Raw genomic sequence first — 26,447 nt, forward strand, 5'->3', positions numbered from 1 at the left:
CCACAGCGAAATGGATAGCCAGGAGAGAGAGAGAGAGAGAGAGAGAAAAGGAGATCAGAAAAGGAAGAAAAAAAAGGAGATCAATACATAAACCATGCTGCTTTGGTATTAAACAAAAACACACACACACACACAGTGCCTCAAAAATATCTACATGGCATGTCGTTTCAAAAGATGATTTCATTTTTTCATAGCTTTTGCTCACAGCAGCCGCTGCCGACGAGCACCGACGACGGGTTCTTGGTGTTGGGCATGTCGATGGCGGGATTGCGGTCGAAGAAGTCGCTGGGCTTGAAGTGGATCTGGTGGATTTCAGAGGGCATGACGGGCCAGTCCTCGACGCTGCATTCATATTAGCAAACTGAAAAAGAAGAGAAATAATAATAATAATAATAATAATAATAATAATACAGAGGTGGCTTTCAAAAGTTCTTGCTGACAGGGGTTCCTTGGTTACCACCGAAAATATAGCCGAAGACTAAGAATTATACTATATTCGCAACTAAAAGCCCTTAAAATGGAAGTTTGGAGAGAATAATAGCTACTAAAGTATACACTTACAGTAATACACTAACTATATTAGGCATTATTTCTTGCACGCTAAGTAAATAATGGAAACGTTATTACGAGAATTCGGTCCGATGGATCCGCGCCTTAGCAAGAACTTTTGAAAGCCACCTCTGTAATCACTGGGTGATTATTAGAATTAGGGGATACGTACCGAGGGTTGTGTGTCAGGGCAAAGACGCTCCATAGGACAATGTCGTCGTTGGTCACATTGTCTTTTCGCGCTGCAAAGTCGTGCACGCCGTTCTTCTCCGTCTGGCTCTGCATGGTGTACTTGCCGCCGGCGTAGAGCTCGCCGTCGCGGTACTTTGTCACCCACACGTGATGGTTGGTAAAGAGGGCTCTGCGCTGCTGCACGCTACCGGGGGCCGCGAGGATCTTTTGCGTGGGCAAGGGCGCGAATTTGTATGCAACGGGGTTTCCGCTCTTGGGGTTCGTCTTGGAAGGGTTGATGATTTTGAAGACGCGGTTGTCAAAGGGGTTGGCGTCGAGACCGCCCGACTTGTCGACAACCGTCTTGCGGATCTCGTACCAGTTGCCGTTGGGATTCGTTTCCTCGTTCCACGGCGCCGTGTGCGATTCCTCGTACATGAGTGTGTTGTTGTGTCCGTCAATGGCGGGATCGACGCCTGTTTTGGACATGGTTAATCATGTGTTTGGATGGGGAATGCAGGATAGAAAGACTTACGGACTGCAAAAATGTGCTGGTGGTTCTGGGCGAGCACGCCGTTGGCAACGACATTGCCAAAGTTTGAAGTCTTGCCTGGGTCAATGTTGACACACGAGACAATGCCAGTGGCGCGGACTTCGAGGCCAATGCCTCCAGCCGTGTCGAGCTTGAATGCAAAGACGTATTCGTAGTTTGCAAGGGTGAGGATGAACTGGACGACGAGCTCTCGCATGCGCGTCACGACAGCGCGTCCGGTTCGCCAGTTGGCTATCAAATGTTAGTCAAAATTCCATCAAGTTGGATATGGAAATACTTACTGTGCTTCCAGCCAATACCGGCGTCCTGCTCATGCAGACAGATAACGTTGGGGTGGACCCTGGGCTCGCCGTCGTTGCCAATGATAACGGCGTCAAAGTACTTGATGGCACCTAGACAGTCGCAGCCCAGAGAAAGGTTGTTGGCACAGGCACCAGCACCTCCGTCGCCAAAGTCAAACGCCTGCTTGCGGGCGTACTGTGGACGGGCATCGGCATATGGCACCGTCATCTCGCTGTTGCTCATACGGTAGATGATACTCCTTCCATCGTAGTGAACGTCGTGCAGAACAACGCCCTCACGAGCGTTGAAGGACACCCTGAAGCGCCACTTTTGCCATTCAACCAGGGATTCGTCCGTGACCTTGAACGAGGGACCGTCTGGCTGTGTGATGTTGATGGGCTTGACGTCCTGACGCAGTCCGCCGCCGACCATTTCAGGAACATACTCGGCTGGCTCGCAGTGATCAAGAACGCGTGGTCCGCGCGTCTGGGCCGTCAGACCATCGCCCTTTCCACCAGTCGCCAGGCGCTCGACACGGACAATCTTCTGTGTCTCGGCGTCCATGACGGCGATGAGGGGCAGTGGGTAGGCGTAAAAGTTGGAGTCTGGGTTTCCATTCCTCAAGTCCTGAGCAAAGCAGAGGCCTTGGAAGTATCGTTTGTTCTCGTATTTGGGTTCAACGGGACCATATGGCCTGGAACAGTTAGTGTATGTGAAGGAGAAAAAAAAAGTATATTTGACTTACCATGGCTCAACGACCAACTCAAATCCCTCGGGAATGTTAAGCTCGGCAACAGCCGATTGGAATTCGGGACTCTGCTTGCATGCATTGACAAGACGCTCGAATTCCCATGGTGATAAGCTAGGCTGGAATGTCTTTGAGATAACCTCGTGACGGACTCTCTTTCGCTGCTCAACGTCGACGACTGACTCGTGGTAGTGTGCAACCTTGTCAGTGCCAACCACATCGTATTGGCAAAGAGCCAATCGTGGAGGCCGCTTGGAGGTGGGCGAGTGGCCGGGCTTAGCAGCATGCTCGAGGTCGAGGTACTGCTTCATCAACTCCTTGGGGGGTTCTTGCAGGTAGATCTCCCTGAAGTCGATGACGGCGTCTGTGTGGAGGGAGAGAATGACATCACGGGCGATGCGTGTTTCCTCAAGGCTGAGGATCTTGAAGGGATGCGGCGCCATGGTGATCTGAGGTATGGATGATTAAACAAACAAGCAAGGTGGTTTACCTCTGCAATGGAAGAAGATGGAGACTGAGGAGAGGAAATGTCCAGAGTGACGGTCTGGGAATCCTTTTATCATTAAGTATCAAGAGGTATACATGGGTGTCTTACCGCACCGCATCTGACTACCGTAGTAAGCGGGGTATGCGCCTGATACGGCCATGGAATAGGCCGAGCATGGTCGTGGTAGTCTCTTGGATATCGCATGGACCTGCTGTATGCGGCCTAGCGCGAGGATATGGTAGAAAGGTCTTACACACGGAGCACGGCATGTTACAGTATACGCAGGCGTAGAAGCATGGTCGATAAGAGCATCCGGAACAGGCGGGTGTGTCGAGATAACGGCGCATGTTTGGGGCATGTTGTTGCGGGGGGGGGTGCATTCGTGGTGGTGAGAATGGAAGAGGACTCGGCCATGGGCGCGCTATACTTACTACTTAGTTACATGTACAGCGCCCGCGGCTCACAGGCAGGGAGCCGCTAGACTCGAGGCATTGGCAGGGGGGCTTCCTGCAGACGCAATAGGCGCACGCCGTGGTGCGGAACCAGTGCGGAATCGCAGCATCGGTGGCTGGGGCAAGGCGACAAAGGCCTTGATAGCCGCGCCACTAGCCGGACACGAGAAACAGCATGTCGACCGCCGGTTGGGCCCGGCTGGCAAAACCTGCCATAATGGTGAGCCACATATGCGCTGTTTGCCGCATACAACAGCAGCCCAGTGGCCGGATGTGTGAAAGCGGCAGGCACACGCGAATGCCACACGTCTTTTTTGCCCGTCCATGTCGCCTTGCTATGCCCTCTGCCCGGGATTAAAGTAGAGGTCGATGCAGAGGGTGCAATGCGCATTGCTTGTTGCTTGACTTGGTGATATGAACGCCATCCCGACTCTCCTCTGCTGGACCCAACCCTGCTGCACTCTTCATCTTCTTCCACGCTCGCATCTACACCACATTCTCTCTCCAACACCACGCATGTCTCCTGCATTCTCCACTACGTTACGGGGCATATTCTTCCCGTGCCCTGGATTATTCACAGAATCTTATCTTGCGCCATGCAATCCACTTCCAAACTGCATACCCACACAGTGTCATTAGCGACATGCACGATCCCACCATGTACCCTAATTCCGCTCTACGACCACACACTCGATTGGGCGGGTGGTAGGCGTGTCGCAACAATCGTGAATATGGCTGCACTTTTTCAGGCACGGGAGCCATACTTTGCATCCAGGATAAATTGCCTTTGCCAACTGGGACTTTGGAAGCCCGGGAGAAATCCTTGGTGGCAACGCCGACATTGTCACGTTGCATGCACACGGGCTCTAGTTGACCGCAAGGAAGATGGACATGTCTGCAAGATCCCCGATGCCGTTGAAGAGCTGGGATACGCCTTGCGTTCGGCCATCGTGCGCAGTTCAACTCATGCGGCGCACAGATGAATGAGGCCTTGACCGTAACTAGGACGGCCTAAATATCTTGGGGTCGACTCCCGCACAACCACCATTTAGCATCGCCGTGGCACTGCTCACCCTGTGCTGGGAAAAATGCTGGGTTACAATGAGAGCAATCGCCACGTGCACAAACACTCTTCTCTCGGCTGAGCATTGGATCATGTGGTGCTAGTAATACTGCTAACAGGCCTTGCGTCCACGTTGCCCACTAGCTTACAAAGGCGGTGACCTTCAAGCGTGGCTTGTAGCGTGTCTTGCAGCGTGTCTTCGGCATGTCTACCAGAGTCTCTCCAGCATCTGTTGGAAGCATGCGTCTGCCAAAGTGGGGACTCTTTTCATTGGATCCGCCCTTTGTACACCACCAATTCACACCCACTTTGCCATAATTCAAAATAGAACATCCTTGAATCACCAGACTCCCATCAATCACCACCGGATCGGGTCTCCCTTTCCACATCAGGAAAATGCATTGGTGGTTTAGTGGTAAAATTAGCCGTTGCCATTTCTCGAGATAATTCGGCTAGCCCCGGGTTCGGTAAGTCATCAACACGCCTCAGTTCTATCCTGGCTGGTTCTAACAGTATTCTAGATTCCCGGCCAATGCACAACATCTTTTTTTTTGCCGTTTTTTTTTGCCTGGGGGTGCGGCGGATAAGCGAGAGCTGCGCCACGAACACTGCCACGGCCCAGCCACAGCGCGGCCCAGCCCCAGACCCGTTTCTTCCGTCATGCGTTCTGTTTGCAGCTACGGGCCCCATGCCTTGCTGTGACTTGTGCCTGTGGGTTCTTAATGTGCTGGCTCGCCGCGAGCCCGGGCGACTCGGTGGTCCCTGTCCCTGTACATTTGCGTCACTCAGCGTGACAGCCATCTGAGGCCTCACGGGCGATGCAGCTGTGAATTTCCTCGACGCGCTGTCAAGTGCAGCAAAGCTCTTTGATCTGGCAGACATTTATTTACCTTTGTTTTTGTTTTTTTTGGTTGCATACTGAAACTCTGTCATTAACCGGGTCGCAGGAAGCTGCCACAGCACAGCACAGCACCATGTTCACAGGCACAACGCCCGAGTCGCTCATAGCTCGGTCAGACTCGCGGAATCCGGCGACAACGTGCAAAGGCATCACGAAATCGGGACGGCCATGCAGACGGGCTATTGACGCAAAAGAAGGCGAGGGCGAAGGCGAGGGTGTCATCGCCGTTACATCGGTGGCTGGCGACGGCAGCGACGACGAGATAGGAGCCGCGGCGTATTTTTGCTGGCAGCACAAAGACCAGGCGGAAACACTAGCTGCGAAACCATCTACGGGACCGGCCACGCAGCTGTACCCGCTGAAAGAGAGGAACAGCATTGATACCCTGGTGGAGCGACTGGGTGTGCTCGACGTCGAAGAGCAGAACGAGGCTGCTCCACGCAGAAGGAGGAGTAGCCACCAAGGCGGGAGGAGAAGAAGAAACTCTGGATCACAACCGCCCAAGCGCATCAACCGGCCGCCGACATGGGATACTGTCGAGGGCCCGTTGATGTCTGTTCCCAGCGATGTCATGGCCGAGAGGAAACGAAAAGAGCGGCCGTCCAAGGCGTCGCCGCCAAAGGAAAAGCGCGGCTTCTGGGCTTCCTTGTGCTGTGGCTCCGCAGACGACGAGTATACTGAAGTCGCGCGGCCGCAGCCGCCGCCAGCAGCACCAACAGCAGCACCGCCAGCAGTACCAGCACCAGCAGAAACACCCATGCAGGAAATACCACCGTCACAACCGCCTCGAGCGCACCACGGGCGTTCTCGAAGAAACAGCGGGCAAGGCTCCCGACCAGCGTCGTCGTCGCGTCCAGGCGCTCCATCGCGCCCCCTCAACCAGACCACACGCGAAGACTCGGAGACGGCCATGCTCTTGCGCTACATACCGACGACGGTGTCGCCCAAGCTGGCGTCGACGCTGCTCGCCGAGCTCTCCAAGCCCATTTCGCCCCACGACGAAGAAGGCTTCATCTACATCTTCTGGCTTACGCCAGAGGCGGCGGGGCCCGCGCCCGAGACGGCGGCCTCGAGGTTGCTAGCGCCGCCCTCGTCAGCACGCGGCGACCGGGGCCGTCGACGGACGTCCGACGTGATGCGCCAGTACTCGGTCAAGGGTGACGAGGGCACCAAAAAGGCAGCGCAGTCGCAGGCGGCGGGCAAAGACACGATTCTGCTCAAGATTGGGCGTGCCAACAATGTGCATCGCAGGATGAACGAATGGACGAGGCAATGCGGCTATAGTCTTTCGCTCGTGCGCTACTATCCCCACGTGTCGTCCACGTCGACGCCGTCTGCAACCCCGTCACCCAGAGCGTCGCCGGCAAATTCCAGACAGCCGTCGCAGTCCGGGGCCGAGGGGGTGCGCAAGGTGCCGTATGCGCATCGCGTAGAGCGCATGATCCATGTCGAGTTGGAGGAGCAGAGGGTGATTAAGCAGTGCGAGGCCTGCGGAAAGAGCCACAAGGAGTGGTTTGAGGTCGAGGCTACGAGGGACGGGGTCAAAAAGGTGGATGAGGTGGTCAAGCGGTGGGTCGAGTGGGCCGAGTGGGCCGAGAAGAGAAACGAGTAAAAGGCAGAGAGCTAGACGATGCATTAACCGTTGACAAGCCAGTCTTTGTCTTACTACCGTGAAAATCACAACCGAGGATGTAGCGTGGCTACTGCAGCTTACAAGCTACTTGCAGCATCGTTGTTGGCATTGTTGTCAGAAGATGAGAATTTCATTGGGGAATGGGGTATCTTGTGTAGCTATAGCAGCAATCGATTAACGAAAAAAAAAGAAAAAAAAAGACAATAACAAACGCTCAGGATGTTTGCGACCTTGGAACAGAGGCGGGCCCGGCATGTTAGTGGTGGTGGTGTGGGGGAATGGCAATGGTCCAACGTGGCAGACACTGTACAGTAGAGAGCTTTTGGTAGTGGTGGCGGCGGCGAGGGGGAAAGGAGATGCAGGCTTTGCACAAAAAAAAACGCCGCAGTCGGTCTAAAAAGTGGCAGGCATGTAGAAGGACAAGTTTTTTCCGTCTCTTTTTTTTTCGCATCGCAGCGAGCGATGAGCATTACCCCTAGTCGTGTTGAACGTCTTGCTGCCCATGACGTCGTTGCAAAATCAAATGTATATACAGTTGGAATGGCACGCCTTTGTTGTCGTCGCCGTGGGCGAGGGATGGCGTGGCGTCTAGAACAGGCCGATGCGGGGTCTCCAGTCGTTTTCAGCAGACTTTGGGTTGACGATGATCTGGTAGGGAAAGGGGTTGGCGTCGGTTGTGGTAATGGGGGGGATGTGGTCTTTGTCTCGGTTGACGATGGCAATGATCTTGTGCGCCGCCTTTTCCAGCGACTTTGTCATGGCGCGGCGGACCTTGAGGGCATCTGCGCAAGGGGGGGTTAGTAAAGGTTTGCGGCGACAAAGGCGCTGGGCTGGGCTGGGATGGGCTGCCACGTACCAGTCTCGGTCCGAGGCTGGGCGAGCGTGACGTCGAGCGTCCACTGCTCCCAGCAGACGTCCTCGTCGGCCTTGGCGAAAAAGTACGTCTTTCTCCTCTTCTTCTCGAAGAACTGCACGACAATCTGGCCGCGGCCGCGGGGCTGGTGTGTGCTGTCGATGGAGCGCACGAGCGCAAACGTCTTCTGCTCGATGAGCGTCTCGAGATCGACATCGTCGATGGCGGGCAGCGTCAGGTCGAGCAGGTCGCGCGTGAGGGGCGATATCGAGGTGAAGTAGCGGTGGAAGAAGATGGTATGGAGGATTGCTGTTGCAGCGGTTAGCCGTGGTTGCAGCGGGCAGAGTCGGGTGGGTAGCGGGTAGTGGGTAGTGGGGTGTGGTGGGAGTTGCGCCGGCGCCCAAAACAAGCCGCTGGGGAAAAACGAGAGGGCGGAAAAGGGGGGGGGCAACTTGCCCTTGACCACGTCCTTGACGAAGGCGGCGTCGGCGAAGATGTCGAGGTTGTACTCTGGCCGCCGTCGAGGTTCCATGCTGGGGCCGGGCTGGTGGGAGCCCGAGTGGGAGACAGGGAGGGCGGCGGGCTTGGGCCGCGCAGCGTGGAGAGGCGGGCGAGAGGCAGCGACGGGGGCGTGAGCAGAGGGCGAGGATGCAGAGAGGCGGGTCGCGGCGGTGGGCTTGGAGGCAGAGGCAGCAGCGGGCGCGGGCGAGGGCGAGGAGACAGCGGCGTGGTGGTGGTGGTGGTTGGCGGCGGAGGAGGAGGAGGTGGAGCGGCGGGCGTAGGGGAGGCGTGTTTGGAACAAGTATGATGGAGGTGAAGTTTCGGGCTTGTGCGGGGCAGTCGCGGACGAAGACGACGGCGGGTATTGGGCGCCGGGCGTGGGCGTGGGCGCAGGCGCAGGCGTGGGTGAGATCATCAGGCTAGCCATGGCCGCTTGTGCTGCTTGTGCGTGTGCGTGTGCGTGTGGGTGCATCAGCAGCCCCTCTCCGCTAGGATGGCTGTGCGGGTGCTGCTTACTGCTGTATACCTGTTGTTGCTGGGCCGTGGGCGCCTGGCTCGCTGTATTTGTATGCGCCGGGCTCGCCTTGCTGTGTGTATATAGCATACGGCGTGACGCGACAGGCGTGCGAAACGCCTCCAGGATGGCCTGCACATGACGGCTTCATGTGCCTGGCGGGCGGCGTGAATCACCCCACTGTCATCTGGCCGGGCTGGGGGGCTGCACCCGCTTACTGGCGGCCCGCTAACACCCACCACGCCTACTGCCTGCACGCCGGCGGCCATGTGTCTACACTAATCACCATGGCCATGATGATGATGACTGCAGCGCGCGAGTCTGGATGCTCGCCTACATACATGGTGCTAGAGACATGTCTTGCAGGCTGGCATGCTGCAGCAACACCAGCCCTGACCATCCGTTTCCCAGCTCGCAGCCCGCAGCCAGCAGCCCGCAGCCCGCAGCCCATGCCCGCCGCGCCGGCTGCCTGCGCACGTCGCCGTGGACATGGCTGCCCACCTTGGCCTGGCGGTACCACGCCAAAGGTAACTCGCGCCCACGACGCGGCCGCCCACACGGCCCTCCCCTGTGCCTGCGCCTGTGCCTGTTCGGTGCATGCCGGGGTGCTGGAGCCTCCGCCTGCCCACGCCAAGCACGCCGTCGCCCAAGTCGCGTCGCCCCGTCCAGCCCAACCATCCATCACACACGCGACATGGTTGGCACAAAGCGACGACGCGACGCCGACGACGAGAACGACGAGAATGACGCCACTCCACAAAAGCTGCGTGCTCGCATCGACAATGACGCCCTAGAAAAACAAGACCACGACCACGACCACGACCACGACCACGAGCCCCCCGAGGCCCACACGCCGTCGAGAAGGGGGAGGACACGTCTGGCCGAGCATGCCACCCCGCGCTCCATCCTGAAAAAGACGGGCTTGCCCAATGGAGTTGCTGCCACCCCACGCTCCACGAGGAAGCTGCTCTTCGAAACTCCGACCAAATCCGCCAAACGCGACTCCCCAGACGCCACCCCGACCCTCGTCCGCAACGCCGACCGAAGCGCCCGCAGGAAGAGCAACAGGCGCATCCTCGAGCGCACCCTGAATGGCCTGGACAGCGACGAGGATGCCGAGGACGAAGAGGACGAGCTTGCCCAGCAGATTCTGGAAGAGCCAGCCGACGATGCAGAACAGCCCGCAGACGAAGCCCCCCAAGAAGAGGCCCCTGTGCCCGAGACGCCCTCGAAGCGTGGAAGGGGTCGCCCCAAAGGCTCAGGCAAAGTAGGCCGCCCGCGAAAGCAGCGCTCGCCCACGCCGCCCACCGAACTGCCTGCCCACGAAGAGTACTTTTGGCAGAACCGCCCCGCAGGCTCAAAGACGTCCAACAACACCCTCTCCGCACAGAGCCTGCTCAACCACGACGAGTACTTTCAATCAATCCAGTCGTACCAAGACCCCCACCAGCCCGAGAGGGACTTTCTGTCAGAACTGCACGGCCGTGCATATGACCAGTGGATATTCCAACTCGAAGAGGGCTTCAACATTTGCCTCTACGGCTACGGCTCCAAGCGCATCATCACCCAGCGATTCATGGCTCACTTCTACCATGCCCTCCTCGACCGCGCCCCCTACAGAGGAACAAAGAAGACGCCCAAGATAGCAGTCGTAAACGGCTATGCCGCTGGCACAACCATCAAGGAAGTCTTGATCACAGTCGCATCGGCCGTTGTGCCTGCGCATCTAAAGCTTCCCAATCAGCCCACCGCACTGCTCGACTTTCTGCTGGACCATCTCACAAACAATCCACCGCCCCATGCAGTGCCCGTCATCTTGAACTCAATTGACTCGCCCTACCTTCGCAAAGGCACCCTGCCGTCCATGCTCGCCCGATTAGCCGCCCATCCCTCCATCAGTCTCGTATGCACAGCCGATACGCCCCATTTCCCTCTGCTATGGGATGTTGGTCTCAAAACACAATACAAGTTTTTATTTCACGACGCAACTACATTTGCGCCATACGACGCTGAGATAGACACTGTTGAGACTGTAAATGAGCTTCTGGGCCGCAGCGGCAGGCGAGTGGGCGGCAGAGACGGCGTGGGCTTCGTATTGCGCTCACTGCCCGAACAGGCCCGCGAGCTGTTCCGCATTCTGGTCATGGAACAGCTGGCTCTATCTATGATGGAGGGTGCCGACATGGACCAAGACGACGTTGCTGCGACGCCAAAGTCCAAGGGGGCACAAGCAAAGAACCCACCGCCAGAATCCAACCAAGGCGTCGAGTACCGCGTGCTGTATCACAAAGCCGTCGAGGCATTTGTATGCACGAGTGAAGTCAGCTTCCGAACACTGCTCAAGGAGTTTCACGACCATCAAATGATAGAAAGCAGGAAAGATGGCATGGGCACAGAACGGCTATGGGTCCCGTTCCGCCAGGAAGAGCTCGAAGGTCTTGCCGAAGACCTCGCGGGAGAGGCTTTTTAATTGCCATCTATGTACAACACGTTAATCCAACCGCGCCATGCATTAACACGAGCATTACAAATACAATTCGCTTGCTCCTGCACTTGGTCCTGGTGGGGCCATCCACATCCACATATGTAGCGTCGTCGAGGTGCGGGCATACGCCGGCAGTTGACCCGGCCTTACAAGAAATTTCTCCAGCCCCACCATCCACGTCTACCCGGAATGTCAGCTTCACATCACGCACTTTCTGCACACACACACACACACACCACCAATATGCCCGATTTATGTTCCATGATTTATCCCGAGCTTCCATCAATTGGTCGCTTAGCTCAGTTGGTTAGAGCGTGGTGCTAATACCTTGTATGATACGCCAAGGTCGCGAGTTCGACCCTCGTAGTGACCATCCTCATTTCTTTTTTTTGTTTTTGAGGGTGCTGTAGAGTATGTTTTTGCTAGACACGATATGATTTGGGTAGTAGGATAGCGGGGACAACACGGGAATACTGAAGTTTTTGTCTATTGTCTGTATCCATGCATGCAAGAACTGCATGTTCGCCATATGAAAACAAACTCAGTATCTTGCAATTCCTGGTTTTCAAGGGTATCACAACATACGATACTTCTTCCTGAAATACACACACACACACACACTACACTGTTATGCTCTGACACAATGATTATCATCATGTCATTATAGTCTCACATGCTCGTGCAAACATATGTGGATACTAATGACATCAATCATCACGTGCAAGTCATCACGATTGCATGCCTGCATACGACAATCTACACCTACACCTACTCCTTCAGCTTCCACACGCTAATCATATCCTCCCCTCGGCTCTGTTCAAATGACTCGGGCGGCTTCCAATAGACCACTCTTTCGAAGCTGCCCGTCTCTTGACCAACACCAACGACATTGCCTGCCTCATCCACCGTGCCGTCAGCGCCGTCAGCCAGCAAATTCCAGTGCACGCCATTGAGACCCCATGGTGGGCCCTGTGCCTTGAGTGGCTTCCACACGGGAAACTCGAGACACACGAGCACGCCTGTCGGCGCCAAAAGAGTCTTGATGCGCTGGGCCCAGTCCTTGCGCATCTCCGGGAGCAAGGCACAGAGAAACTATCATCATCAGATGATTTCGAGCACCTCGGCACTGCCATGATGCGCTTACCGTGTAGTCATAGATGAGGTCGAAGCCCCGGAAATCGGGTCCAAAACCGGCCTCGTAGTCGTTCCGGAAGAAGTCCCCGAGCACCACCTTTGCAGTGCCGTGGCTGGAGGAAGCATCGAGTTGGGCCTTGACATTTTCATTTGCGGCATCGACTGCTGTTTGCGAGACTTCGAGGCCCCATACGTCAAAGCCGTAGCGTGCGAGGAGAGCTACATCGTGGCCCTTGCCGCAGCCCTATGCCAGTTCAGCACCTGCTGCTCAGCCATCTTCCGTGGACAAAGACAACATACGGGTACAAAGGCCCTGAGCTCACGCTTGCCCCGGTCTCGGAACAACGTCTCACGATACGGATGCGTGTCTAGAAACGCGTGCAAGGCAGGCGAAGGTCGGCCACGATCCCAAAGATGGGATTCATCCTTTTCCCATAGCTTGGCCCACCCATTGCTCTGCGCATCGCGGGTCCTGGGCCGGCGTTAGTTGGGCCGTGGCTGCGGGTGTGGCGGCATGCTGGCGCTCCATTACTTGTAGTCATCAAAGTGTGCGACGAGGCGAGTCCGGTTTTCGAGAGACCGAGCCTCTGTGGTCATGGTGGTGATTGTGTGTGTAATTGATTTGGCTATGCAAGGATGCGGGATCAAACGGCAAAGCTTGTAAGACGGGGTCTTAGCACTAAGCCTGTGCCTGGCAGCCCGCCTCGGGTCGCCCGATAGCACATCCTTGACGTCATCCCCCGCCCTTGTCTTCAACCACCATCCATCCTCCGACACTCTCACTCTTGTCCTACACCCTCGCACTCCTGCTTCGCTGCATATGCGCCACGCCGGTCAATGCAATCTGCTCATGGCACAACGTCCGCTCAACCTCGGCGCCAATCGTGCGACAGCAACTATGATATCGTCACACAGTCAGACAAGTGCGAGTCCGCCTCGTCTCAGCACATCTATGGGTCGCATTTCTAAGACCCTGGCCCACTGGAGTAGTCCTGGCGGTACTCGGGTTCCGGAACCACTGTAGCCAAATTGGCTGTGCTGTGGCTCAGCCGTTATTCCGAATAAACGAAGCCCCGACGCCCTGCTTCGCTGCTTTGCGGACGCCAAACCTCACCACTCAGAAGCGAAGGATCCGGCTCCCAACGTCATGAATGCGCCAATGTTCATGTGAAACAGATTCTCGGAGCATGGCTGTGGGGTCCAGGATTCCATGCAGCGAAACAACAGCCACTCGTTGCTTGGGTGCAGAAACCCTTTTAGGCCAGCACGTCACGTTCCACTCGCTGGCCGCTCCATTAGGCCATGGGGAAGCAGCTTTGCAGCAAATACTGGATCAGGGTCGCACTTGCGGCATGTGTACTTAGAGCTGTTGGGGCTCCTCTCCCTCCAGCCCTTTGCTCTCAGCGCATCCCACTCTCCTTTTCTTACACCAATACCCATGGGCCGTCTTCTTCTTAGCTTGCCGTCTCACCGGGTACGCTCACTTCATCATGCGCGCAATCGCGTAGCCATTGTCTTCTTCATAGGAGCACTCATCTTCCATCAGCACATGTACCTAGTCAGCCGACAGTCCCTAAGTGCAAAATACACTGCCACCAACTTCAACTCGCGTGCTGGAGACCTGCGCGCTCGCTTCCCACCCGAAGACGGCTCCCGGTTCCAGGCTGAGCTTCTAGCCAACAGACAAGACTGGGAGGTCTTGGGAGAGGGCTTCGAAGGCAAGGTGTTTGCCTACCAAGACTCCGTCATCAAGACCTTTACACCAGGCCAAAGTCCGTTCCGGAACTGCGCACCCAGCACCTATCCAACTGCGAAATGGCCGACCGAGATACCTGCACAATTGCGGTTTGGAGGTTCTAGTCTGACAAAGGTAAGGGGAAGCGGCCATGTCGAGGATGCAAAAATAGACTTCAAGGGATTCCTCCCCCTCAAGGCACACTTCATGGCATCCAATTCACCCGGAAGTCCAGCAGAATGGCATCTAGTTACACCACTGTTGAAGGGCGGCACCCTTACTTCGCTCGCCAAGAAGCTCTCTACGGAACCGCAAACAAAATCCTATCGGGAGATTGATGCACTATACCGGCCAGCCTTTAACCGACTGCTTGTGAACATGGCCGCGTTCCACGATGCAGGCTATTGCCACGACGACATCAAGCCGTCCAACATCTTTATCAAAGATGATTCTCAATGGGTAATGGGCGATCTGGGTAACGTACGCGAACTCTCGCATCCCTTTCATTCATCGCGCATCTGGACAGACAACAAGCAGCTTGCCGACTGCCGAGCCAATGACGTCGTTCGAGTGCTTCGATCCTACCTAAAGTTCATCCAATCCTCCCTACCCGATCCTGAGCCTTTCAACACGGCCCTATTCCAAGCAGCCGAACCCACGAGCAAGCTTTTGTGGTGGACGCTCGCAGACGCGCCCAACATGAGCGCCCAAGAACTTCGCCAGCGCTCCTTCTTCGAATACCCAGAGGCAGCGCCCGCACCTGACACTGACGAGCGGTTTCCGCCACCTGTACCTCCTCGCCGCTCCTTGTTCACCCTATTTTCCTCGGAACGCAGCGTACTCGGTGGCGCGGCTGATGCTGCACTCCGGACTTCAATGAACGAGCTTAGTGCGCGTCTATGGGCCTGGGTTGGTTTATTTGGTGTTCCCGAGGGCGAGATTTGCGAAGCTTGATTGATACCCATGCATCTTGTTTTCCTCCTTTTTATTATTATTACATCTGTTTCTAGTCTGGTAATGATAATAATACTTTGTTCTAATGTATCTACTTCTTTCTTTACGCTGCTCTACCGGATTCTGGATGGTGGCAGCCAAGAAGGAATGAGTATCTAGTTGTGTGATTATCTACTGCTCTATAGAATGGAACGAAGAATAATATAATGATGATGTAGTTATAATCTATACATATCAGCTTACGCACGTCTGTGAAAATTAGGGTCAATCAAGAATGACAACTATAAGAAAGTCAAAGATTAGTGTTGATTTCTGAGTTGAGAAATAGATGCGTGGTCTTGTCAACCTTTCATAACTTGTATGTATGATCTACTTGGCGTAAGAATACATAAGCTATCCCATGCAAGACGGCAGCACAAGAAAGACATTTTGACACAAGAGTACGTAAGTAGCTAGATTTCCATCGGTCACGCTTCGATAATAGCTCTATCGCCCCCCCCCCCCTTATGCACCTCATACGCCTCATAGATACACAATTTCCAGCCCAGGCGCAGCAGATAGAATTCCCAAGATTGCGTCGGCATCACCGCGTACGACTTCTATTCACTCCATGTCCTCGGCGTGCTCTTCATCGCCATTTATGCCGCTATTCTCAATACAGATCTCGTGCTCCTACTCCTACTCCTTGCTGCTGACTAACTGACTAACTAAATTAGGAGAGAGTATTTCGAGTAAAAAAAAAACGTTGGTAATAGCCTGTTGAATCCCGGTTCAGTCCAGTCGCCTCTTTTCTTTTCCTCGCTTCTAATTTCTTTTTTGTCCTTTAGTCTTCGCCGCCCCCCCTAACTTATCCAACATACAAGCATGACCAAAAAAAAAACGCAGAGAAAAAAAAAAGTTAGAGGCGGAAAAACATAGGATGAAGAAGCAACAAGTAGAACGGCAAAACGGGAAAGCCGCGGGAACAAGCAATCCAGATAGACCCTCGAAATAGGGGGAAATGAAATCTTTTTACTTTTAGATACTTACTTACTGTTTTTCTGTTTTCGCTTGATGGAGGCTCTCTCTCTCTCGCTCATCATGTATTTATCACGAGGAAGACCCCCCTTTTGAATGGCATGCAGCAGTTCGTATCGAGTTGATCTTGAGTTTGCATATGACTAGTTAGGAGGGCCATTTACGATTCGAATTAGTGGCGGACCATTGTTTCTTTGTACTCCTTGCTAGTGCTAACAATATAGGAGTACTTGAACCTACAACCTTAGGTAGATTGTCGAACACCCTGTTTTCACCTGCAACATCAAGTATACTACTTCCTCTCAGTCTGGAAGTATGGATGATATCACCGCTTACTTACATGCCATGGATACAACACCTGCGATAGGAAGCGGCATACTGGGTAGAGTATTATTAGAAATAACAGAAGGAATACCGCTTCATCCCACTCGAAAGATGTATCTGTGTCCTGCTCCAGCAATCGCATCATGTGGATAGCAGGTACATTTCGTGGGCTTCAAACATATCTCCAGGTAACTAAATAGATTGAGCAGCTGTACTAACGCTATCTAACCCATCTCTAACGATAATTCACTCATGCACCTCAGCACCATGTCCTCTCGAGCCAGCAAACGCTAAGCGCGCCCTTTGCGGGCTGTCGGTTCCATCGTCAACATTGACCGTCTGGAACAGCTATGGCTACTTCGTGCACACTACATACATACATACATACATACACATACAAACATACTTTTCCAAGCCCTCCAAACCAGCGCCATTTCCGCACCATCCCACATGCTCACTACACCCAGTTTCCCGACACGCACAAGTTGTTTTGACAGTCGCCAGCAACATCTCTACTTACACCCCCCCCCCTACTCACCAAGACATGGACACGATGGCTGAAATTACAGTTCCCACACCTGCATGAGCGTATGACTACATCTTGCGTTAGCTAAATGAGTAATTACTCAAGTTGGAGAGAGTTTGGAACATTTCGTAGAATTACAAGGGCGACACGCTTCGTTCTGTCGAATATGCGGCTGACTCAGCGCAGACGCGCACAAAGCACAGACTGACGTCGCGCGCCGAACTTTTTTAGCCGCATCACAAACAATCTGTAAGAATCTCGAAGAAATCCCCTTCTGCAGCCACCACGATATCTTTGGGTTCGCAAGTCGGCTGGTAGAGGCTGACGGTGTATTGAGTAGGTACAAATGAAGATAATAGAACTAGTTTCACTATCTCGTCCACTGCGCCCGGTCGCTGTTGCTGGCCTCGTTCCTTCGCGTTTGTGTCTAGTAACTCACACAAGATTTAGCGGCGTCTCAACAGCCTCCCTTACCTTCTACAACAGACACCACACGCAACGACAAACTCAACTGCCCACCATGCCCCCACCACCAAAACGCAAGTGGCCTCGCGGTAGAGGAGGCGGAGGAGCCGGTGGCGGCGCCGCAGACCGTGCAAATGGCGGTGCATCAACACCTGGAACGTCTACGCCTCGCTTTTCCATGTCACAGCAGCCGAAACGCCCAAAGATGGAGGATACCCAGCCCAAGCCTGATGCTCGCGTCGACGTGCGACAGATGTACTCTACAGCAGCAGGCGAGGCGGCGCCAAAGCCCTTTTCCGAGCTGAAGAACAGGCTACACAAGGGGCTGCTTGACGGCTTGGACAAGATGGGATTCGAGTAAGCAGGCCCTTTGACGAGCCGGCTTCTTGCTGCAGACGTTGACACTCAGGGGCTTCAGCTAACGACCACAGATACATGTCCCCCGTCCAGCAAAAGGTCCTGACCGAACTACCCTCATTTTCATCAGACTGTGTTGTACAGGCAAAGACGGGCACGGGCAAGACGGTGGCGTTCCTGCTCCCCGCGATCCAGAACCTCCTGGCCGGCAATATGCCCCCGAGAGGCAAGGTCGCTATCCTCGTCATCTGCCCTACTCGCGAGCTGGCTCTGCAGATTGCAAAGGAGTGCAATGGTGTGACTGCGTGTCTGCCACGGAAGATGGAGTGCCACACTGCGTTTGGCGGTACCTCGCGTGCCTCGAACCTCCGGGCTTTCATGAATGGCAATCCTACTGTTCTGGTGGCTACGCCTGGAAGGCTGGATGATATTCTGGGCGAAGAGGAGGTGCGCGAGAAGTTTACTCATCTGAAGACGGTGGTCCTAGACGAGGCCGATCAGATGCTGGACGCCGGATTTGCCCCTGCAGTCAAGCAGATCTTGAGGCGCATACCGCCAAAGAGCGATGGCTGGCAGGGAATGTGCTTCTCTGCCACGCTGCCCGAGCAAGTACTGGACATTGCCAAGATTGTCTTGTTCCCTGGCTACACACATCTCTCGACGGTGGATCCTAACGAAGTACCCACGCATGAGCGTGTCCCGCAATTCTCCTTTACCGTCCCTACCGTCGGCCAAACATTCCCCGCGCTCTCAGCGCTGATCGAGGAGGAGTACAACCAGAACCCTACCGACTTCAAGGCTATTGTCTTTGGCACAACAGCAAACGGCGTGGGCCTGCTCTACGACCTGTACCGGAATGCGCTGCCTCAGTTCCGGCTGTTCGAGCTGCACAGTCGCATGTCGCAACCCGCTCGGACGCGGACGACCCAGGACTTCAAAGAGGCTTCAAGCGGAATTCTGTTTGCCTCGGACGTAGTGGGACGTGGTATGGATTTCCCCAACGTTGGTCTCGTCATCCAAATTGGCCTTCCGTCGAGCACCGAGCAGTACGTACACCGAGTCGGGCGTACAGCGCGTGCGGGAAAAGACGGACGCGCTGTTCTCATTCTCTTTGAGCAGGAGTCGTTCTTCCCGCACATCAACAAGACACTGCCCATCAAGCCGTACCCCGTCGATATCGTGTCGCGGCTGCCCACGCACGAGGCCAACATTGAGCGAGCCTTTGTCAACGTCGACGAGGTGTCAAAGTCAAAGGCGTACCAGGCGTTCCTGGGCTACAACAAGACATTTCTCAAGAAGCTGAAGCTGACGACGACCGAGTTGGTTCGTCTGGCAAACGACTATGCGCATTCCATGGGGTGCCCTGAGCCGCCCCTGATGGAGAAATCGACAGTCGGCAAGATGGGCTTGAAGGGTGTGCCTGGCCTGAGGATTGGGTCGCGAAAGCCGTAGCAGTATCAAGTGTCCGATCTCTGCTACGAACCAGAGTCTTACATTTGATTGGACATGGGGCAAAACAAAAAATTTCCTCATTGGGGCGTTGTCCGGTATGTGCGTTTTATATATACATATATAGAAGGGGAATGACTCACTCGATCATCATGTCTATGGGCCTCGGGGTCCGTCATCACGATGGAAATGAATGAATGGATTCAAAGTCACGGGTTTTTAGAAGGATAAAGGGGAAATGGGGAGGGACACAGGATGGCATAGCTTGTAGCACTTGGGGTATACCCAGATGACCCTTTCTTCTCGAAACGAAATAGATTTCTGTCATGACCCAGCCCAGCGTGTTCTTCTTGCCCATAGATACTGTTGTCTCATATCTGAAAAGAAAAAGAGGTGAAAAAAAAACCAGTTTCTTACTTTCTTTCTAGTCATGTCCATTGATTCATTTCTATTTCTTGTCGCCCCGGGGCAGTGGGTAAGATTTGGAAAGCAGAAAAAGGCGGTATATCGAGGATCTAGGCATGCGAGGACGATGGCACGTCTTGGGTTTGGAGTGGACAACGTGTTCCAGTGGTGGAGAATCGGGCGCCCTTTTTTTTTATTCAGACTAAGGCTAGGGTGGGGAATACGAGACGTTGCAATGTGTACCTGGCAAGTTGGAGAGAGCGTGTGCCATGGATATGCTGGTATGTCACCGGACGACGTTCCGATGATTGCCAGCGTGGGGCGGGCGGCTCATCATGCTGATCAGCGGCTTGTCCCCTCTACCACCTCTGGATGCTCAACAGTCTCTGCTTTGTCTTGACCGCTTACAAGGAAATTGATGACCCCCCCCCCCCGGATTTCCGCAGGCTTGCTTTGATGACACCGAAATTTTACCATTGCAATCGCCTTTTTTTCCTTCCTTTCCACGTTTATTTTTTTGATTTCCGCCCCCCTTTTCCCCCTGTATCCTTGTTCGGCAGTTGGAAGGGAACAATCTGGCTCGAATCTACAGTAGGCATATATCTCCCACGAGGACTGCCGGCCTGGATCGGAATCTTCCGCCCCCAAGCCTCATCTCAGATCTCGGGATCGAGACACGTCAGATTGAAAGGCAAAAAACGTCATGATTGTCATGCACAACTCACCAGCAGCCCTGTTCCCTACAATGTGTACAATGCTTACTACCCGCGCACTGCAACAGACCCACCACGCTCATACCTGTGACAACGGATGAAAAAGAAAAAGATAAAGGAAAAATCTTTTTTTCCCTCATACATGTCTCGTTTGGTCCGTAGCCTCAAACTAGCCACATGTCACGAGGTCTGGATCGTGATCTGTGGTGGCAGAGGCTCGCTTAAGGGGTTATTAAAAGGACCACAGACGTTTTTTGACAAGTGGTTAGCGCCGGGGGTGGAATCAAGGAAGTAAGGTCAAAGGCACAAAGACGTGTCGAGGTGACGGGAACGACGACGACGAAGAAGAGGAAGAGGAAGAAGAAGAAAAGAAGAAGAAGAAAGAGGCCGTGGACAAAAAGACGTGAGTGTACCGGGTTTCTGGGTACGGTAGCAGGCTGCAGGATGGAGTTAGCTGCGCGATCAGTGTTGAGTGGGGTGCATCGCTGGGGGAAGGCTCGCCGAGGGCCATGGTAGCGAAGTCGGCGCGGCATCAAGACGGCGTACGTTGGAGGGCACTAGCACTAGGCACTGGTGGGCCGCTCAGGCAGCCGAGCGACGATGAAAGCCGGATTGGGGGGATCATGTGCGTGGCGGCGATGGCAATGGCAATGGCGATGGCGATGGAGCAAAAGAGCCGTGCAGGGCGTGTAGCTGGGATCGAAATGAGCATGGGCGGGAGCGGTTTGCAGACGGAGGGTTCTGGACCGCCAGGCAGCGTGTGCAGCAGCCTCGTGGGTTCCGTCGGCCCTCGACAGGTACCGAGCGACGGCGACGGCGACGGTGCTGTGGCTGCGGTGGGCGAGCTGAGTAGGGCGCTACTCGTGTGAGCCAGGGTGCCTTTTTGTCGAGTTTCATGCGCCCCTAGCGGCTGGGTCAAAGAGCGCCACCTTGTGCCAGAGCGAGGGCGCGGATAGGCTGGACAGCGCGGCTCCCCGGGCGATAGGAGGGCTGCTATCCACCGGCCGTTGCTGGAGCTGGTGTTTCACCGGCGCGTCGAGCGGGCGAGTCGTGGGCGCCATGCTTTGAGTAAGTATACGAGCGGGTGAGTGAGTGGGTGAGTGTGGGTGAGTGAGCGAGCGAGCAGGCAGCAGGCGAGGGCGCGACGAGGCGATCGAGTGGTGTCGGCGACGGCAAGATGGATAGCGCCGGCGATGAGGCAGCGGGCGGGCTTTGGGCTGGGCTGGGCTGGGGGTGGATAAAGAGGGGGAATTGGGTGTTGATGCGGGCAGCCATGGCGAACAGCTGGCTAGTGGAATTGCCGGCACGAGGGGCGCTCCTGGGCTGCTGGGGGGGCATGACGTGAGCTCCTTCCAAGGAACGCGTGCTTGGACCTGCCCATTGGCCGTGGGCCCTTGCATCGGTCGCGCCTGCCTTGCAGCCCGCAGCCAGCAGGTGCGTTTGCACTGCCAGCCAAGCACGGTACGCTGCAGCAGCGCGCCTTCCCATTCCCACCAAACCAAGGCATGCTCGTCGCGTCGCTCTTGCTGCTGCTGCTGCTGCTGGCCGCTCTTGCTGCTGCTGCTACTCGCTCCTGCCTGCTCTGGCCCTCGTCGCCCTGCGCGACTTCCCCCGCTATCCACCAGCATCAACATTGCCGTTCACCTTCCTCTTCTCCTCCTCCTCCTCCTCCACCTCCACCTCCACCTCCTCCACCCCGCCGCTGCCCCCCCTTTCGCGTCCCCCTCCTTCCCCTCCTCCACCTTCTTCTTCTGCTCCTGCCATCTCCATCCAGCATAGCATCCCCATTGACTTCATTTTGGCTGCCCCCAAAAGCAACGCCACACCGCTTCCGTGCTGCCGCGCTGTGCTGCCGGCAGAACTCCAGCAAGTCGTCGCAGGTTGCTTCTTAGCGCGTGCAAGCGAATTGCTCCGCTGCCTCACATCGCCGCACTGGTTGGAGCGCAGCCCTCGTCGCGCGCCAAACACGCTCCGTTGCGCTGCCAGTCGCGTCCAATTTGGCCTCTACATGCCAGGCAGCATCTGTCCTGGGACAATTGACAGCCCATACCTTACCGCCTCTTCAACGACACGCTTGGCAATCGTCAGCGCAATCTCAGGCGAAGGCACCCGCATCGACCGTGCCCAGTAGGCCCGACGCTTCCATTTTGGCTCCCTAGACGCGACTTCACGCGTCATAGCGTCTGGAGAGACTATACAAGGCTTTCGCAGCCCTTGTAGCTTGGTCTCGCCATGGCTGCAGCGCGTCGACACCCTTCCATGCAGATTTTTCAGGACCCTGTGCAGCCTCACCACCACCTCGACGACGCCGATCCAGCCCACGCTTCCGACGCACGCTACCTCGACCCTGTCGCTTCCGTCACCGACGTGTCCAACCACGCCAACACGCTCCTCGCTCCCCCCGTTGCCCACACCGCCAAACCATCGCCCCGCAAGACCCGCCAAGTCTCGAGTTCCCCTCCACCCAGCGCTCTCGTCGAAAAGCGCCTCGACTCCCTCACCCTCCCCCCGCCCCAAGAGCAGCGCTTCCGGACAGACGCGCCTGCAAAGAAGGACCTGCCCGCCCTCTCGCAGCACGCGCACCAAATGGCGGGCCATCTCCAGTACTGGCCCGGCCATGGCTCGCACATGGACAAGGAAAACGCCTACTATGCCGGCCCCCTCATGTCGTCTTCCATGTCGGCAGCAGAGCCACCAGCCAAGCACGCGTCAAAGACGCCCATGATGGGTGCCGGCACCGCCGGCCCACTGCGAGACCGGACCAACTTCAACTCAACCACCACCCCGACCACCACCACCAAGAAGCAAAAACCCGTCAAGGATGCCAAAGCCGACGAGGCCGACGGACCGCTACCCGAGCCCGATCAGATGCCCAGCGTCGAAGACGACGGAAACAAGCCCTCGTACAGCTACGCCATGCTCATTGGCATGGCCATTCTCCGTGCACCCAACCGCCGGCTAACACTGGCCCAAATCTACAAATGGATCTCGGACACATTTGCCTTTTACCGCAACTCGCAAGAAACGGGATGGCAGAACAGCATCCGCCACAATCTCAGCCTCAGCAAGTCGTTCTCTAAGCAAGAGCGACCCAAGGACGACCCAGGAAAGGGCCACTACTGGGTCATCAACGCCGGATTCGAGAAGCAGTACCACAAGATCAAGCCCATCCGCCGACCGGCCCAGCCAGAGTCGTTTGCCCCCGTCTACACCAGCGATCTTCCCCGTCCTTCTCCCTCTGCAACAGCCAGCTTTCCTGCTTTGAGCTCGACCAAGGGCTTCGACTCGAGCAAATACCCGGAAGAAACCGACCTGCCTTCTTCAGAAGCCACTATCCCCTGCTCGGATCCTGCTGCACACGACGGACAGGATCCTCTAAGCATGCCACCGCCCCGCCAAATACCTTCTTCGCCCCCACCCGCCGACATTCACTCGTCACCGCCTCCCCCCGTCTCACGGTCTCGCTCAGTTCGCGACGACACACCGCCACGTGCTCCGCGCTTCCCTTCGCATAGCCGTTCGGGCGGACGCAAGCGCAAATTCCATGGCCTTGGCGACAGCGGCTACTACTCATCCATTGAATCCTCAGCAATCAAGGGCAGCTTGGCAGGTCCATTGCTCATGTCCGAAGCAGATCACGATCGGCCCAACCTGAAACGTGGGCGCGCTGAAGAAGAGATTGCCCGTATCCGCGGCTCGTCTTATGATTCTCCCACTAAAACTCGGACCCACATGAAGCACGCTGGCAGTACCCACCTGATCTCGTCACCGCTTCGCCAGGCAGATAAGGTTCGCGACCCTCTAACCCCTGCTATTGTGTTCAAGCGCCCAGCACTACCGCCTGCGTCGGCTTCGCCCAACACCAACCTGCGCAACCACCGCAACAAGATGCGCGAGCTTGTTGGCGGCTCGCCAGACAAGAGCCTGGCCATGTGGGTTGACACTTCGTTCCTCGACAACAAAAGCTGGAGTCCAGCCGTCAACATTCCCAATGAGGAGCAGGTCAACCTGGTCGGCCATGGCTTCGAGAGCACCTTTGACATTTTCGGTGACTTTGGCTACAATGAAAGCCCTATTAAGCGCTCTGCCAAACGTTCGCGCCTCGAGCGCGCCGTCACGACCAGCGGTGTTCTCGCCGACATTACTGGTTCCAAGACTAACTCACCCACACCCAACTGGAAGATGTCGTCGTCTTTCCTCAACATTCCTGACCTGTCTCCTGTCAAGAGCCTGTCGCCCATCAAGGCCCCCGTGCTGAAGCCTCCCATGGGGTCTTCGACTGCCGAATCTGCCCACGCGAGCACATGCAAGGACAAGGGCCGCAGTGGGCTGACCCCCCCTCAGTCGTTCAATGGACCTGCAAAGTCCGAGCCTCAACAGCAAGATGACGAAGACATTTTCCATCTCCTGCACAGTGATGAATCTGAGCCTGGTATTGATCTGCTCCAAGGCTTCGAGAAGATTGGAGCCAGGCAACTGGCTGTCGCCCCCAACGGATCTCCGCAAAAGAAGGCGCCGCGCCCTAGCTTGACGCGGAGCTCGACGACGCGCTTCTGAGCGAGTCGATGCAGCCGTTGTGATTGGCCTTTTCTGACATACACCTTACCTTAACTTTGTTCCGCCACGTCTGGATCTCAACCCCAGGATTTGGATACCTCTTTCTTCGCCATTCTCGATACCCCTCATCTTGCGACTACAACTTTTTAGCTCTTATCTCGCGACCTTTTCTATTGCAGTCGCTCAGATCATCACTTTGGCTACTCTCTGGATGGTCCGTTGGGCCATTCTTACCTCACGATGTAACGACAAACGATACCCACGAAAGCAACGGCTAGCGCTTCTATATTGGCGTCTAATTCGACATTGACAGGCAGCAGGCAGGCAGGCAGGCCATGTGGGCGTAGACGGCTACGCCAGCCACTTGTGTCTAGCAGGGTGTTTTTAGGGTTTCTAGTTTCTTGTTTCTTTGCGAGCGCTTACATATACGCGTAATGATATACACATGGCTGGAGGTGGACGGTGGAAGCCTCGGCTTGGGGATGATGACGAGCGCATTTTACAGTCATTACTACATGGCTTAATGATCAAGTGTGGACGAGGACATGCATGCCTGAATGTAGGAGAATTGATAGTTTCCTTGCTCTCCATGAATGCATCGTTTCTCAGATTTGACTTGTTCTAATGCTCTTGCCCTGTGGGAATTTAGGCAACATCCCTCTTTAGGTCTAATACATACGACCATAGGACATTTTCCAAAACTCGATCCCGTTCGCTCTCGAGAAGTTAAACGGTGTACCGGCGGGCTAGTAGGCAGGTGGGTGACCACTGGCGAATCCCCGCTGTTGTATGTTTTTTTTGCTTTTTTTTGCTCTAGACTTTGGTATCTTGGCCAAGTCTGTTCCCTTGTCGTTATCCTGCGTCGTTATTCTGTGTCGTCGCGACTAGTCTGTATCCCCGAGAGGTAGTCATGCACCATGCGAGCAGCCTTGGTAAAGACCATCTAGACTCAACACCATCCGTTGCCTTTTGGACACGAGCACCGAGAAGTGGAGAATAGGGGGTATGCAGTAGTGGTAGTAGTGGCGGTATTAGTAGTCTTAAAACGGGCCATAACGATAAAAAGAAAAGAAGGGAAAAAACGGTTTGCATAAACTCCACGCTCGCCGACCTACCTAGCTGAGTCTAGCGCCTTTGGCTTGCTATTAGGGGCAGCAGGTGTAGTAAAAGGGGGGATACTTGGTGTACATGGGGGTTTCTTTTTGTTCTTTTCCAAATTCAATCATCTGGATCTGGTGTGGTTCCCCCCCCCCCCTTTTCTCTCTCTCTCTCTCTTTGGGAAGAAACGGTGCTGGTGTTGGTGTTGGTTGCTAGCGCTGAGCGGTGGCAGGCGTGTGAAGCACGAGTAAGTAGGGAAAAGAAGGGGGGGGGGCTTTGATGCGCAGGCTACAGATAACTAGCCACAACTACAAGTACACTACGGCCACTAGGTGTAGACTTGGTGTGTCTGTGTCTGTGTGTGTGTGGAAAAAAGGGTTATCGCCGAGCATGCATGTAACAAAGAAAACCAACTCTTGTTTTCTTACTCTCTCACTACACTACACTACACTACGCGCTTAGTCGCAGAATAGCGTACGTACGTAGCGCGACATTCCCCAATCCACCGAACCCTTGACCCA

The 26,447-nt window shown here is 55.3% G+C and overlaps 8 protein-coding genes and 1 non-coding gene across 9 annotated transcripts; 6 read left to right on the top strand and 3 right to left on the bottom strand.

The window, feature by feature from the left end:
• Positions 1 to 188: 188 nt before the first annotated feature.
• SETTUDRAFT_105640 (uncharacterized protein) lies at positions 189 to 2,746 on the bottom strand (the record flags this gene model as incomplete). The annotated part of the gene is made up of 5 exons (XM_008024841.1): positions 189 to 342; positions 722 to 1,196; positions 1,256 to 1,504; positions 1,555 to 2,249; positions 2,301 to 2,746. The coding sequence occupies 5 exons, from the start codon at positions 2,744 to 2,746 to the stop codon at positions 189 to 191; spliced, it is 2,019 nt and encodes a 672-aa protein (XP_008023032.1).
• Positions 2,747 to 5,279: 2,533 nt separating this feature from the next.
• Positions 5,280 to 6,818, top strand: SETTUDRAFT_105426 (uncharacterized protein; the record flags this gene model as incomplete). The annotated part of the gene is made up of 2 exons (XM_008024842.1): positions 5,280 to 5,888; positions 6,090 to 6,818. The coding sequence occupies 2 exons, from the start codon at positions 5,280 to 5,282 to the stop codon at positions 6,816 to 6,818; spliced, it is 1,338 nt and encodes a 445-aa protein (XP_008023033.1).
• A 609-nt stretch (positions 6,819 to 7,427) lies between these two features.
• Positions 7,428 to 8,224, bottom strand: SETTUDRAFT_159609 (uncharacterized protein; the record flags this gene model as incomplete). Its single annotated transcript, XM_008024843.1, has 3 exons — positions 7,428 to 7,621; positions 7,696 to 8,001; positions 8,149 to 8,224. 3 exons carry the CDS (start codon positions 8,222 to 8,224, stop codon positions 7,428 to 7,430), a joined length of 576 nt encoding a protein of 191 aa, XP_008023034.1.
• Positions 8,225 to 9,401: 1,177 nt separating this feature from the next.
• Positions 9,402 to 11,416, top strand: SETTUDRAFT_127743 (uncharacterized protein; the record flags this gene model as incomplete). The annotated part of the gene is made up of 1 exon (XM_008024844.1): positions 9,402 to 11,416. One exon carries the CDS (start codon positions 9,402 to 9,404, stop codon positions 11,175 to 11,177), a length of 1,776 nt encoding a protein of 591 aa, XP_008023035.1. The 3' UTR covers positions 11,178 to 11,416.
• A 64-nt stretch (positions 11,417 to 11,480) lies between these two features.
• SETTUDRAFT_t109 lies at positions 11,481 to 11,565 on the top strand. Its single transcript has one exon. It is a non-coding gene; the product is annotated as a tRNA-Ile (tRNA).
• A 321-nt stretch (positions 11,566 to 11,886) lies between these two features.
• Positions 11,887 to 12,923, bottom strand: SETTUDRAFT_175944 (uncharacterized protein; the record flags this gene model as incomplete). Its single annotated transcript, XM_008024845.1, has 4 exons — positions 11,887 to 12,284; positions 12,337 to 12,570; positions 12,627 to 12,798; positions 12,859 to 12,923. 4 exons carry the CDS (start codon positions 12,921 to 12,923, stop codon positions 11,961 to 11,963), a joined length of 795 nt encoding a protein of 264 aa, XP_008023036.1. The 3' UTR covers positions 11,887 to 11,960.
• Positions 12,924 to 13,764: 841 nt separating this feature from the next.
• SETTUDRAFT_105665 (uncharacterized protein) lies at positions 13,765 to 15,015 on the top strand (the record flags this gene model as incomplete). Its single annotated transcript, XM_008024846.1, has 1 exon — positions 13,765 to 15,015. One exon carries the CDS (start codon positions 13,765 to 13,767, stop codon positions 15,013 to 15,015), a length of 1,251 nt encoding a protein of 416 aa, XP_008023037.1.
• A 2,240-nt stretch (positions 15,016 to 17,255) lies between these two features.
• Positions 17,256 to 19,477, top strand: SETTUDRAFT_127750 (uncharacterized protein). The gene is made up of 2 exons (XM_008024847.1): positions 17,256 to 17,704; positions 17,779 to 19,477. The coding sequence occupies exons 1-2, from the start codon at positions 17,403 to 17,405 to the stop codon at positions 19,154 to 19,156; spliced, it is 1,680 nt and encodes a 559-aa protein (XP_008023038.1). The 5' UTR covers positions 17,256 to 17,402; the 3' UTR covers positions 19,157 to 19,477.
• Positions 19,478 to 22,022: 2,545 nt separating this feature from the next.
• On the top strand, positions 22,023 to 25,029 carry SETTUDRAFT_127754 (uncharacterized protein). The gene has a single exon (XM_008024848.1). The coding sequence runs from the start codon at positions 22,504 to 22,506 to the stop codon at positions 24,826 to 24,828; it is 2,325 nt and encodes a 774-aa protein (XP_008023039.1). The 5' UTR covers positions 22,023 to 22,503; the 3' UTR covers positions 24,829 to 25,029.
• The last annotated feature ends 1,418 nt before the right edge of the window (positions 25,030 to 26,447 follow it).

This window comes from Exserohilum turcica (genome assembly GCF_000359705.1).
Source record: "Exserohilum turcica Et28A unplaced genomic scaffold SETTUscaffold_13, whole genome shotgun sequence".
NCBI lineage: Eukaryota > Fungi > Ascomycota > Dothideomycetes > Pleosporales > Pleosporaceae > Exserohilum > Exserohilum turcicum.

Bases quoted from the DNA above. Each gene is read 5' to 3' on its own strand.
- SETTUDRAFT_127754 (XM_008024848.1), top strand. From the start codon at position 22,504: ATGGCTGCAGCGCGTCGACACCCTTCCATGCAGATTTTTCAGGACCCT.
- SETTUDRAFT_127750 (XM_008024847.1), top strand. From the start codon at position 17,403: ATGCCCCCACCACCAAAACGCAAGTGGCCTCGCGGTAGAGGAGGCGGA. The intron at 17,705-17,778 runs GTAAGCAGGCCC...TAACGACCACAG, and splicing joins TTGGACAAGATGGGATTCGA to ATACATGTCCCCCGTCCAGC.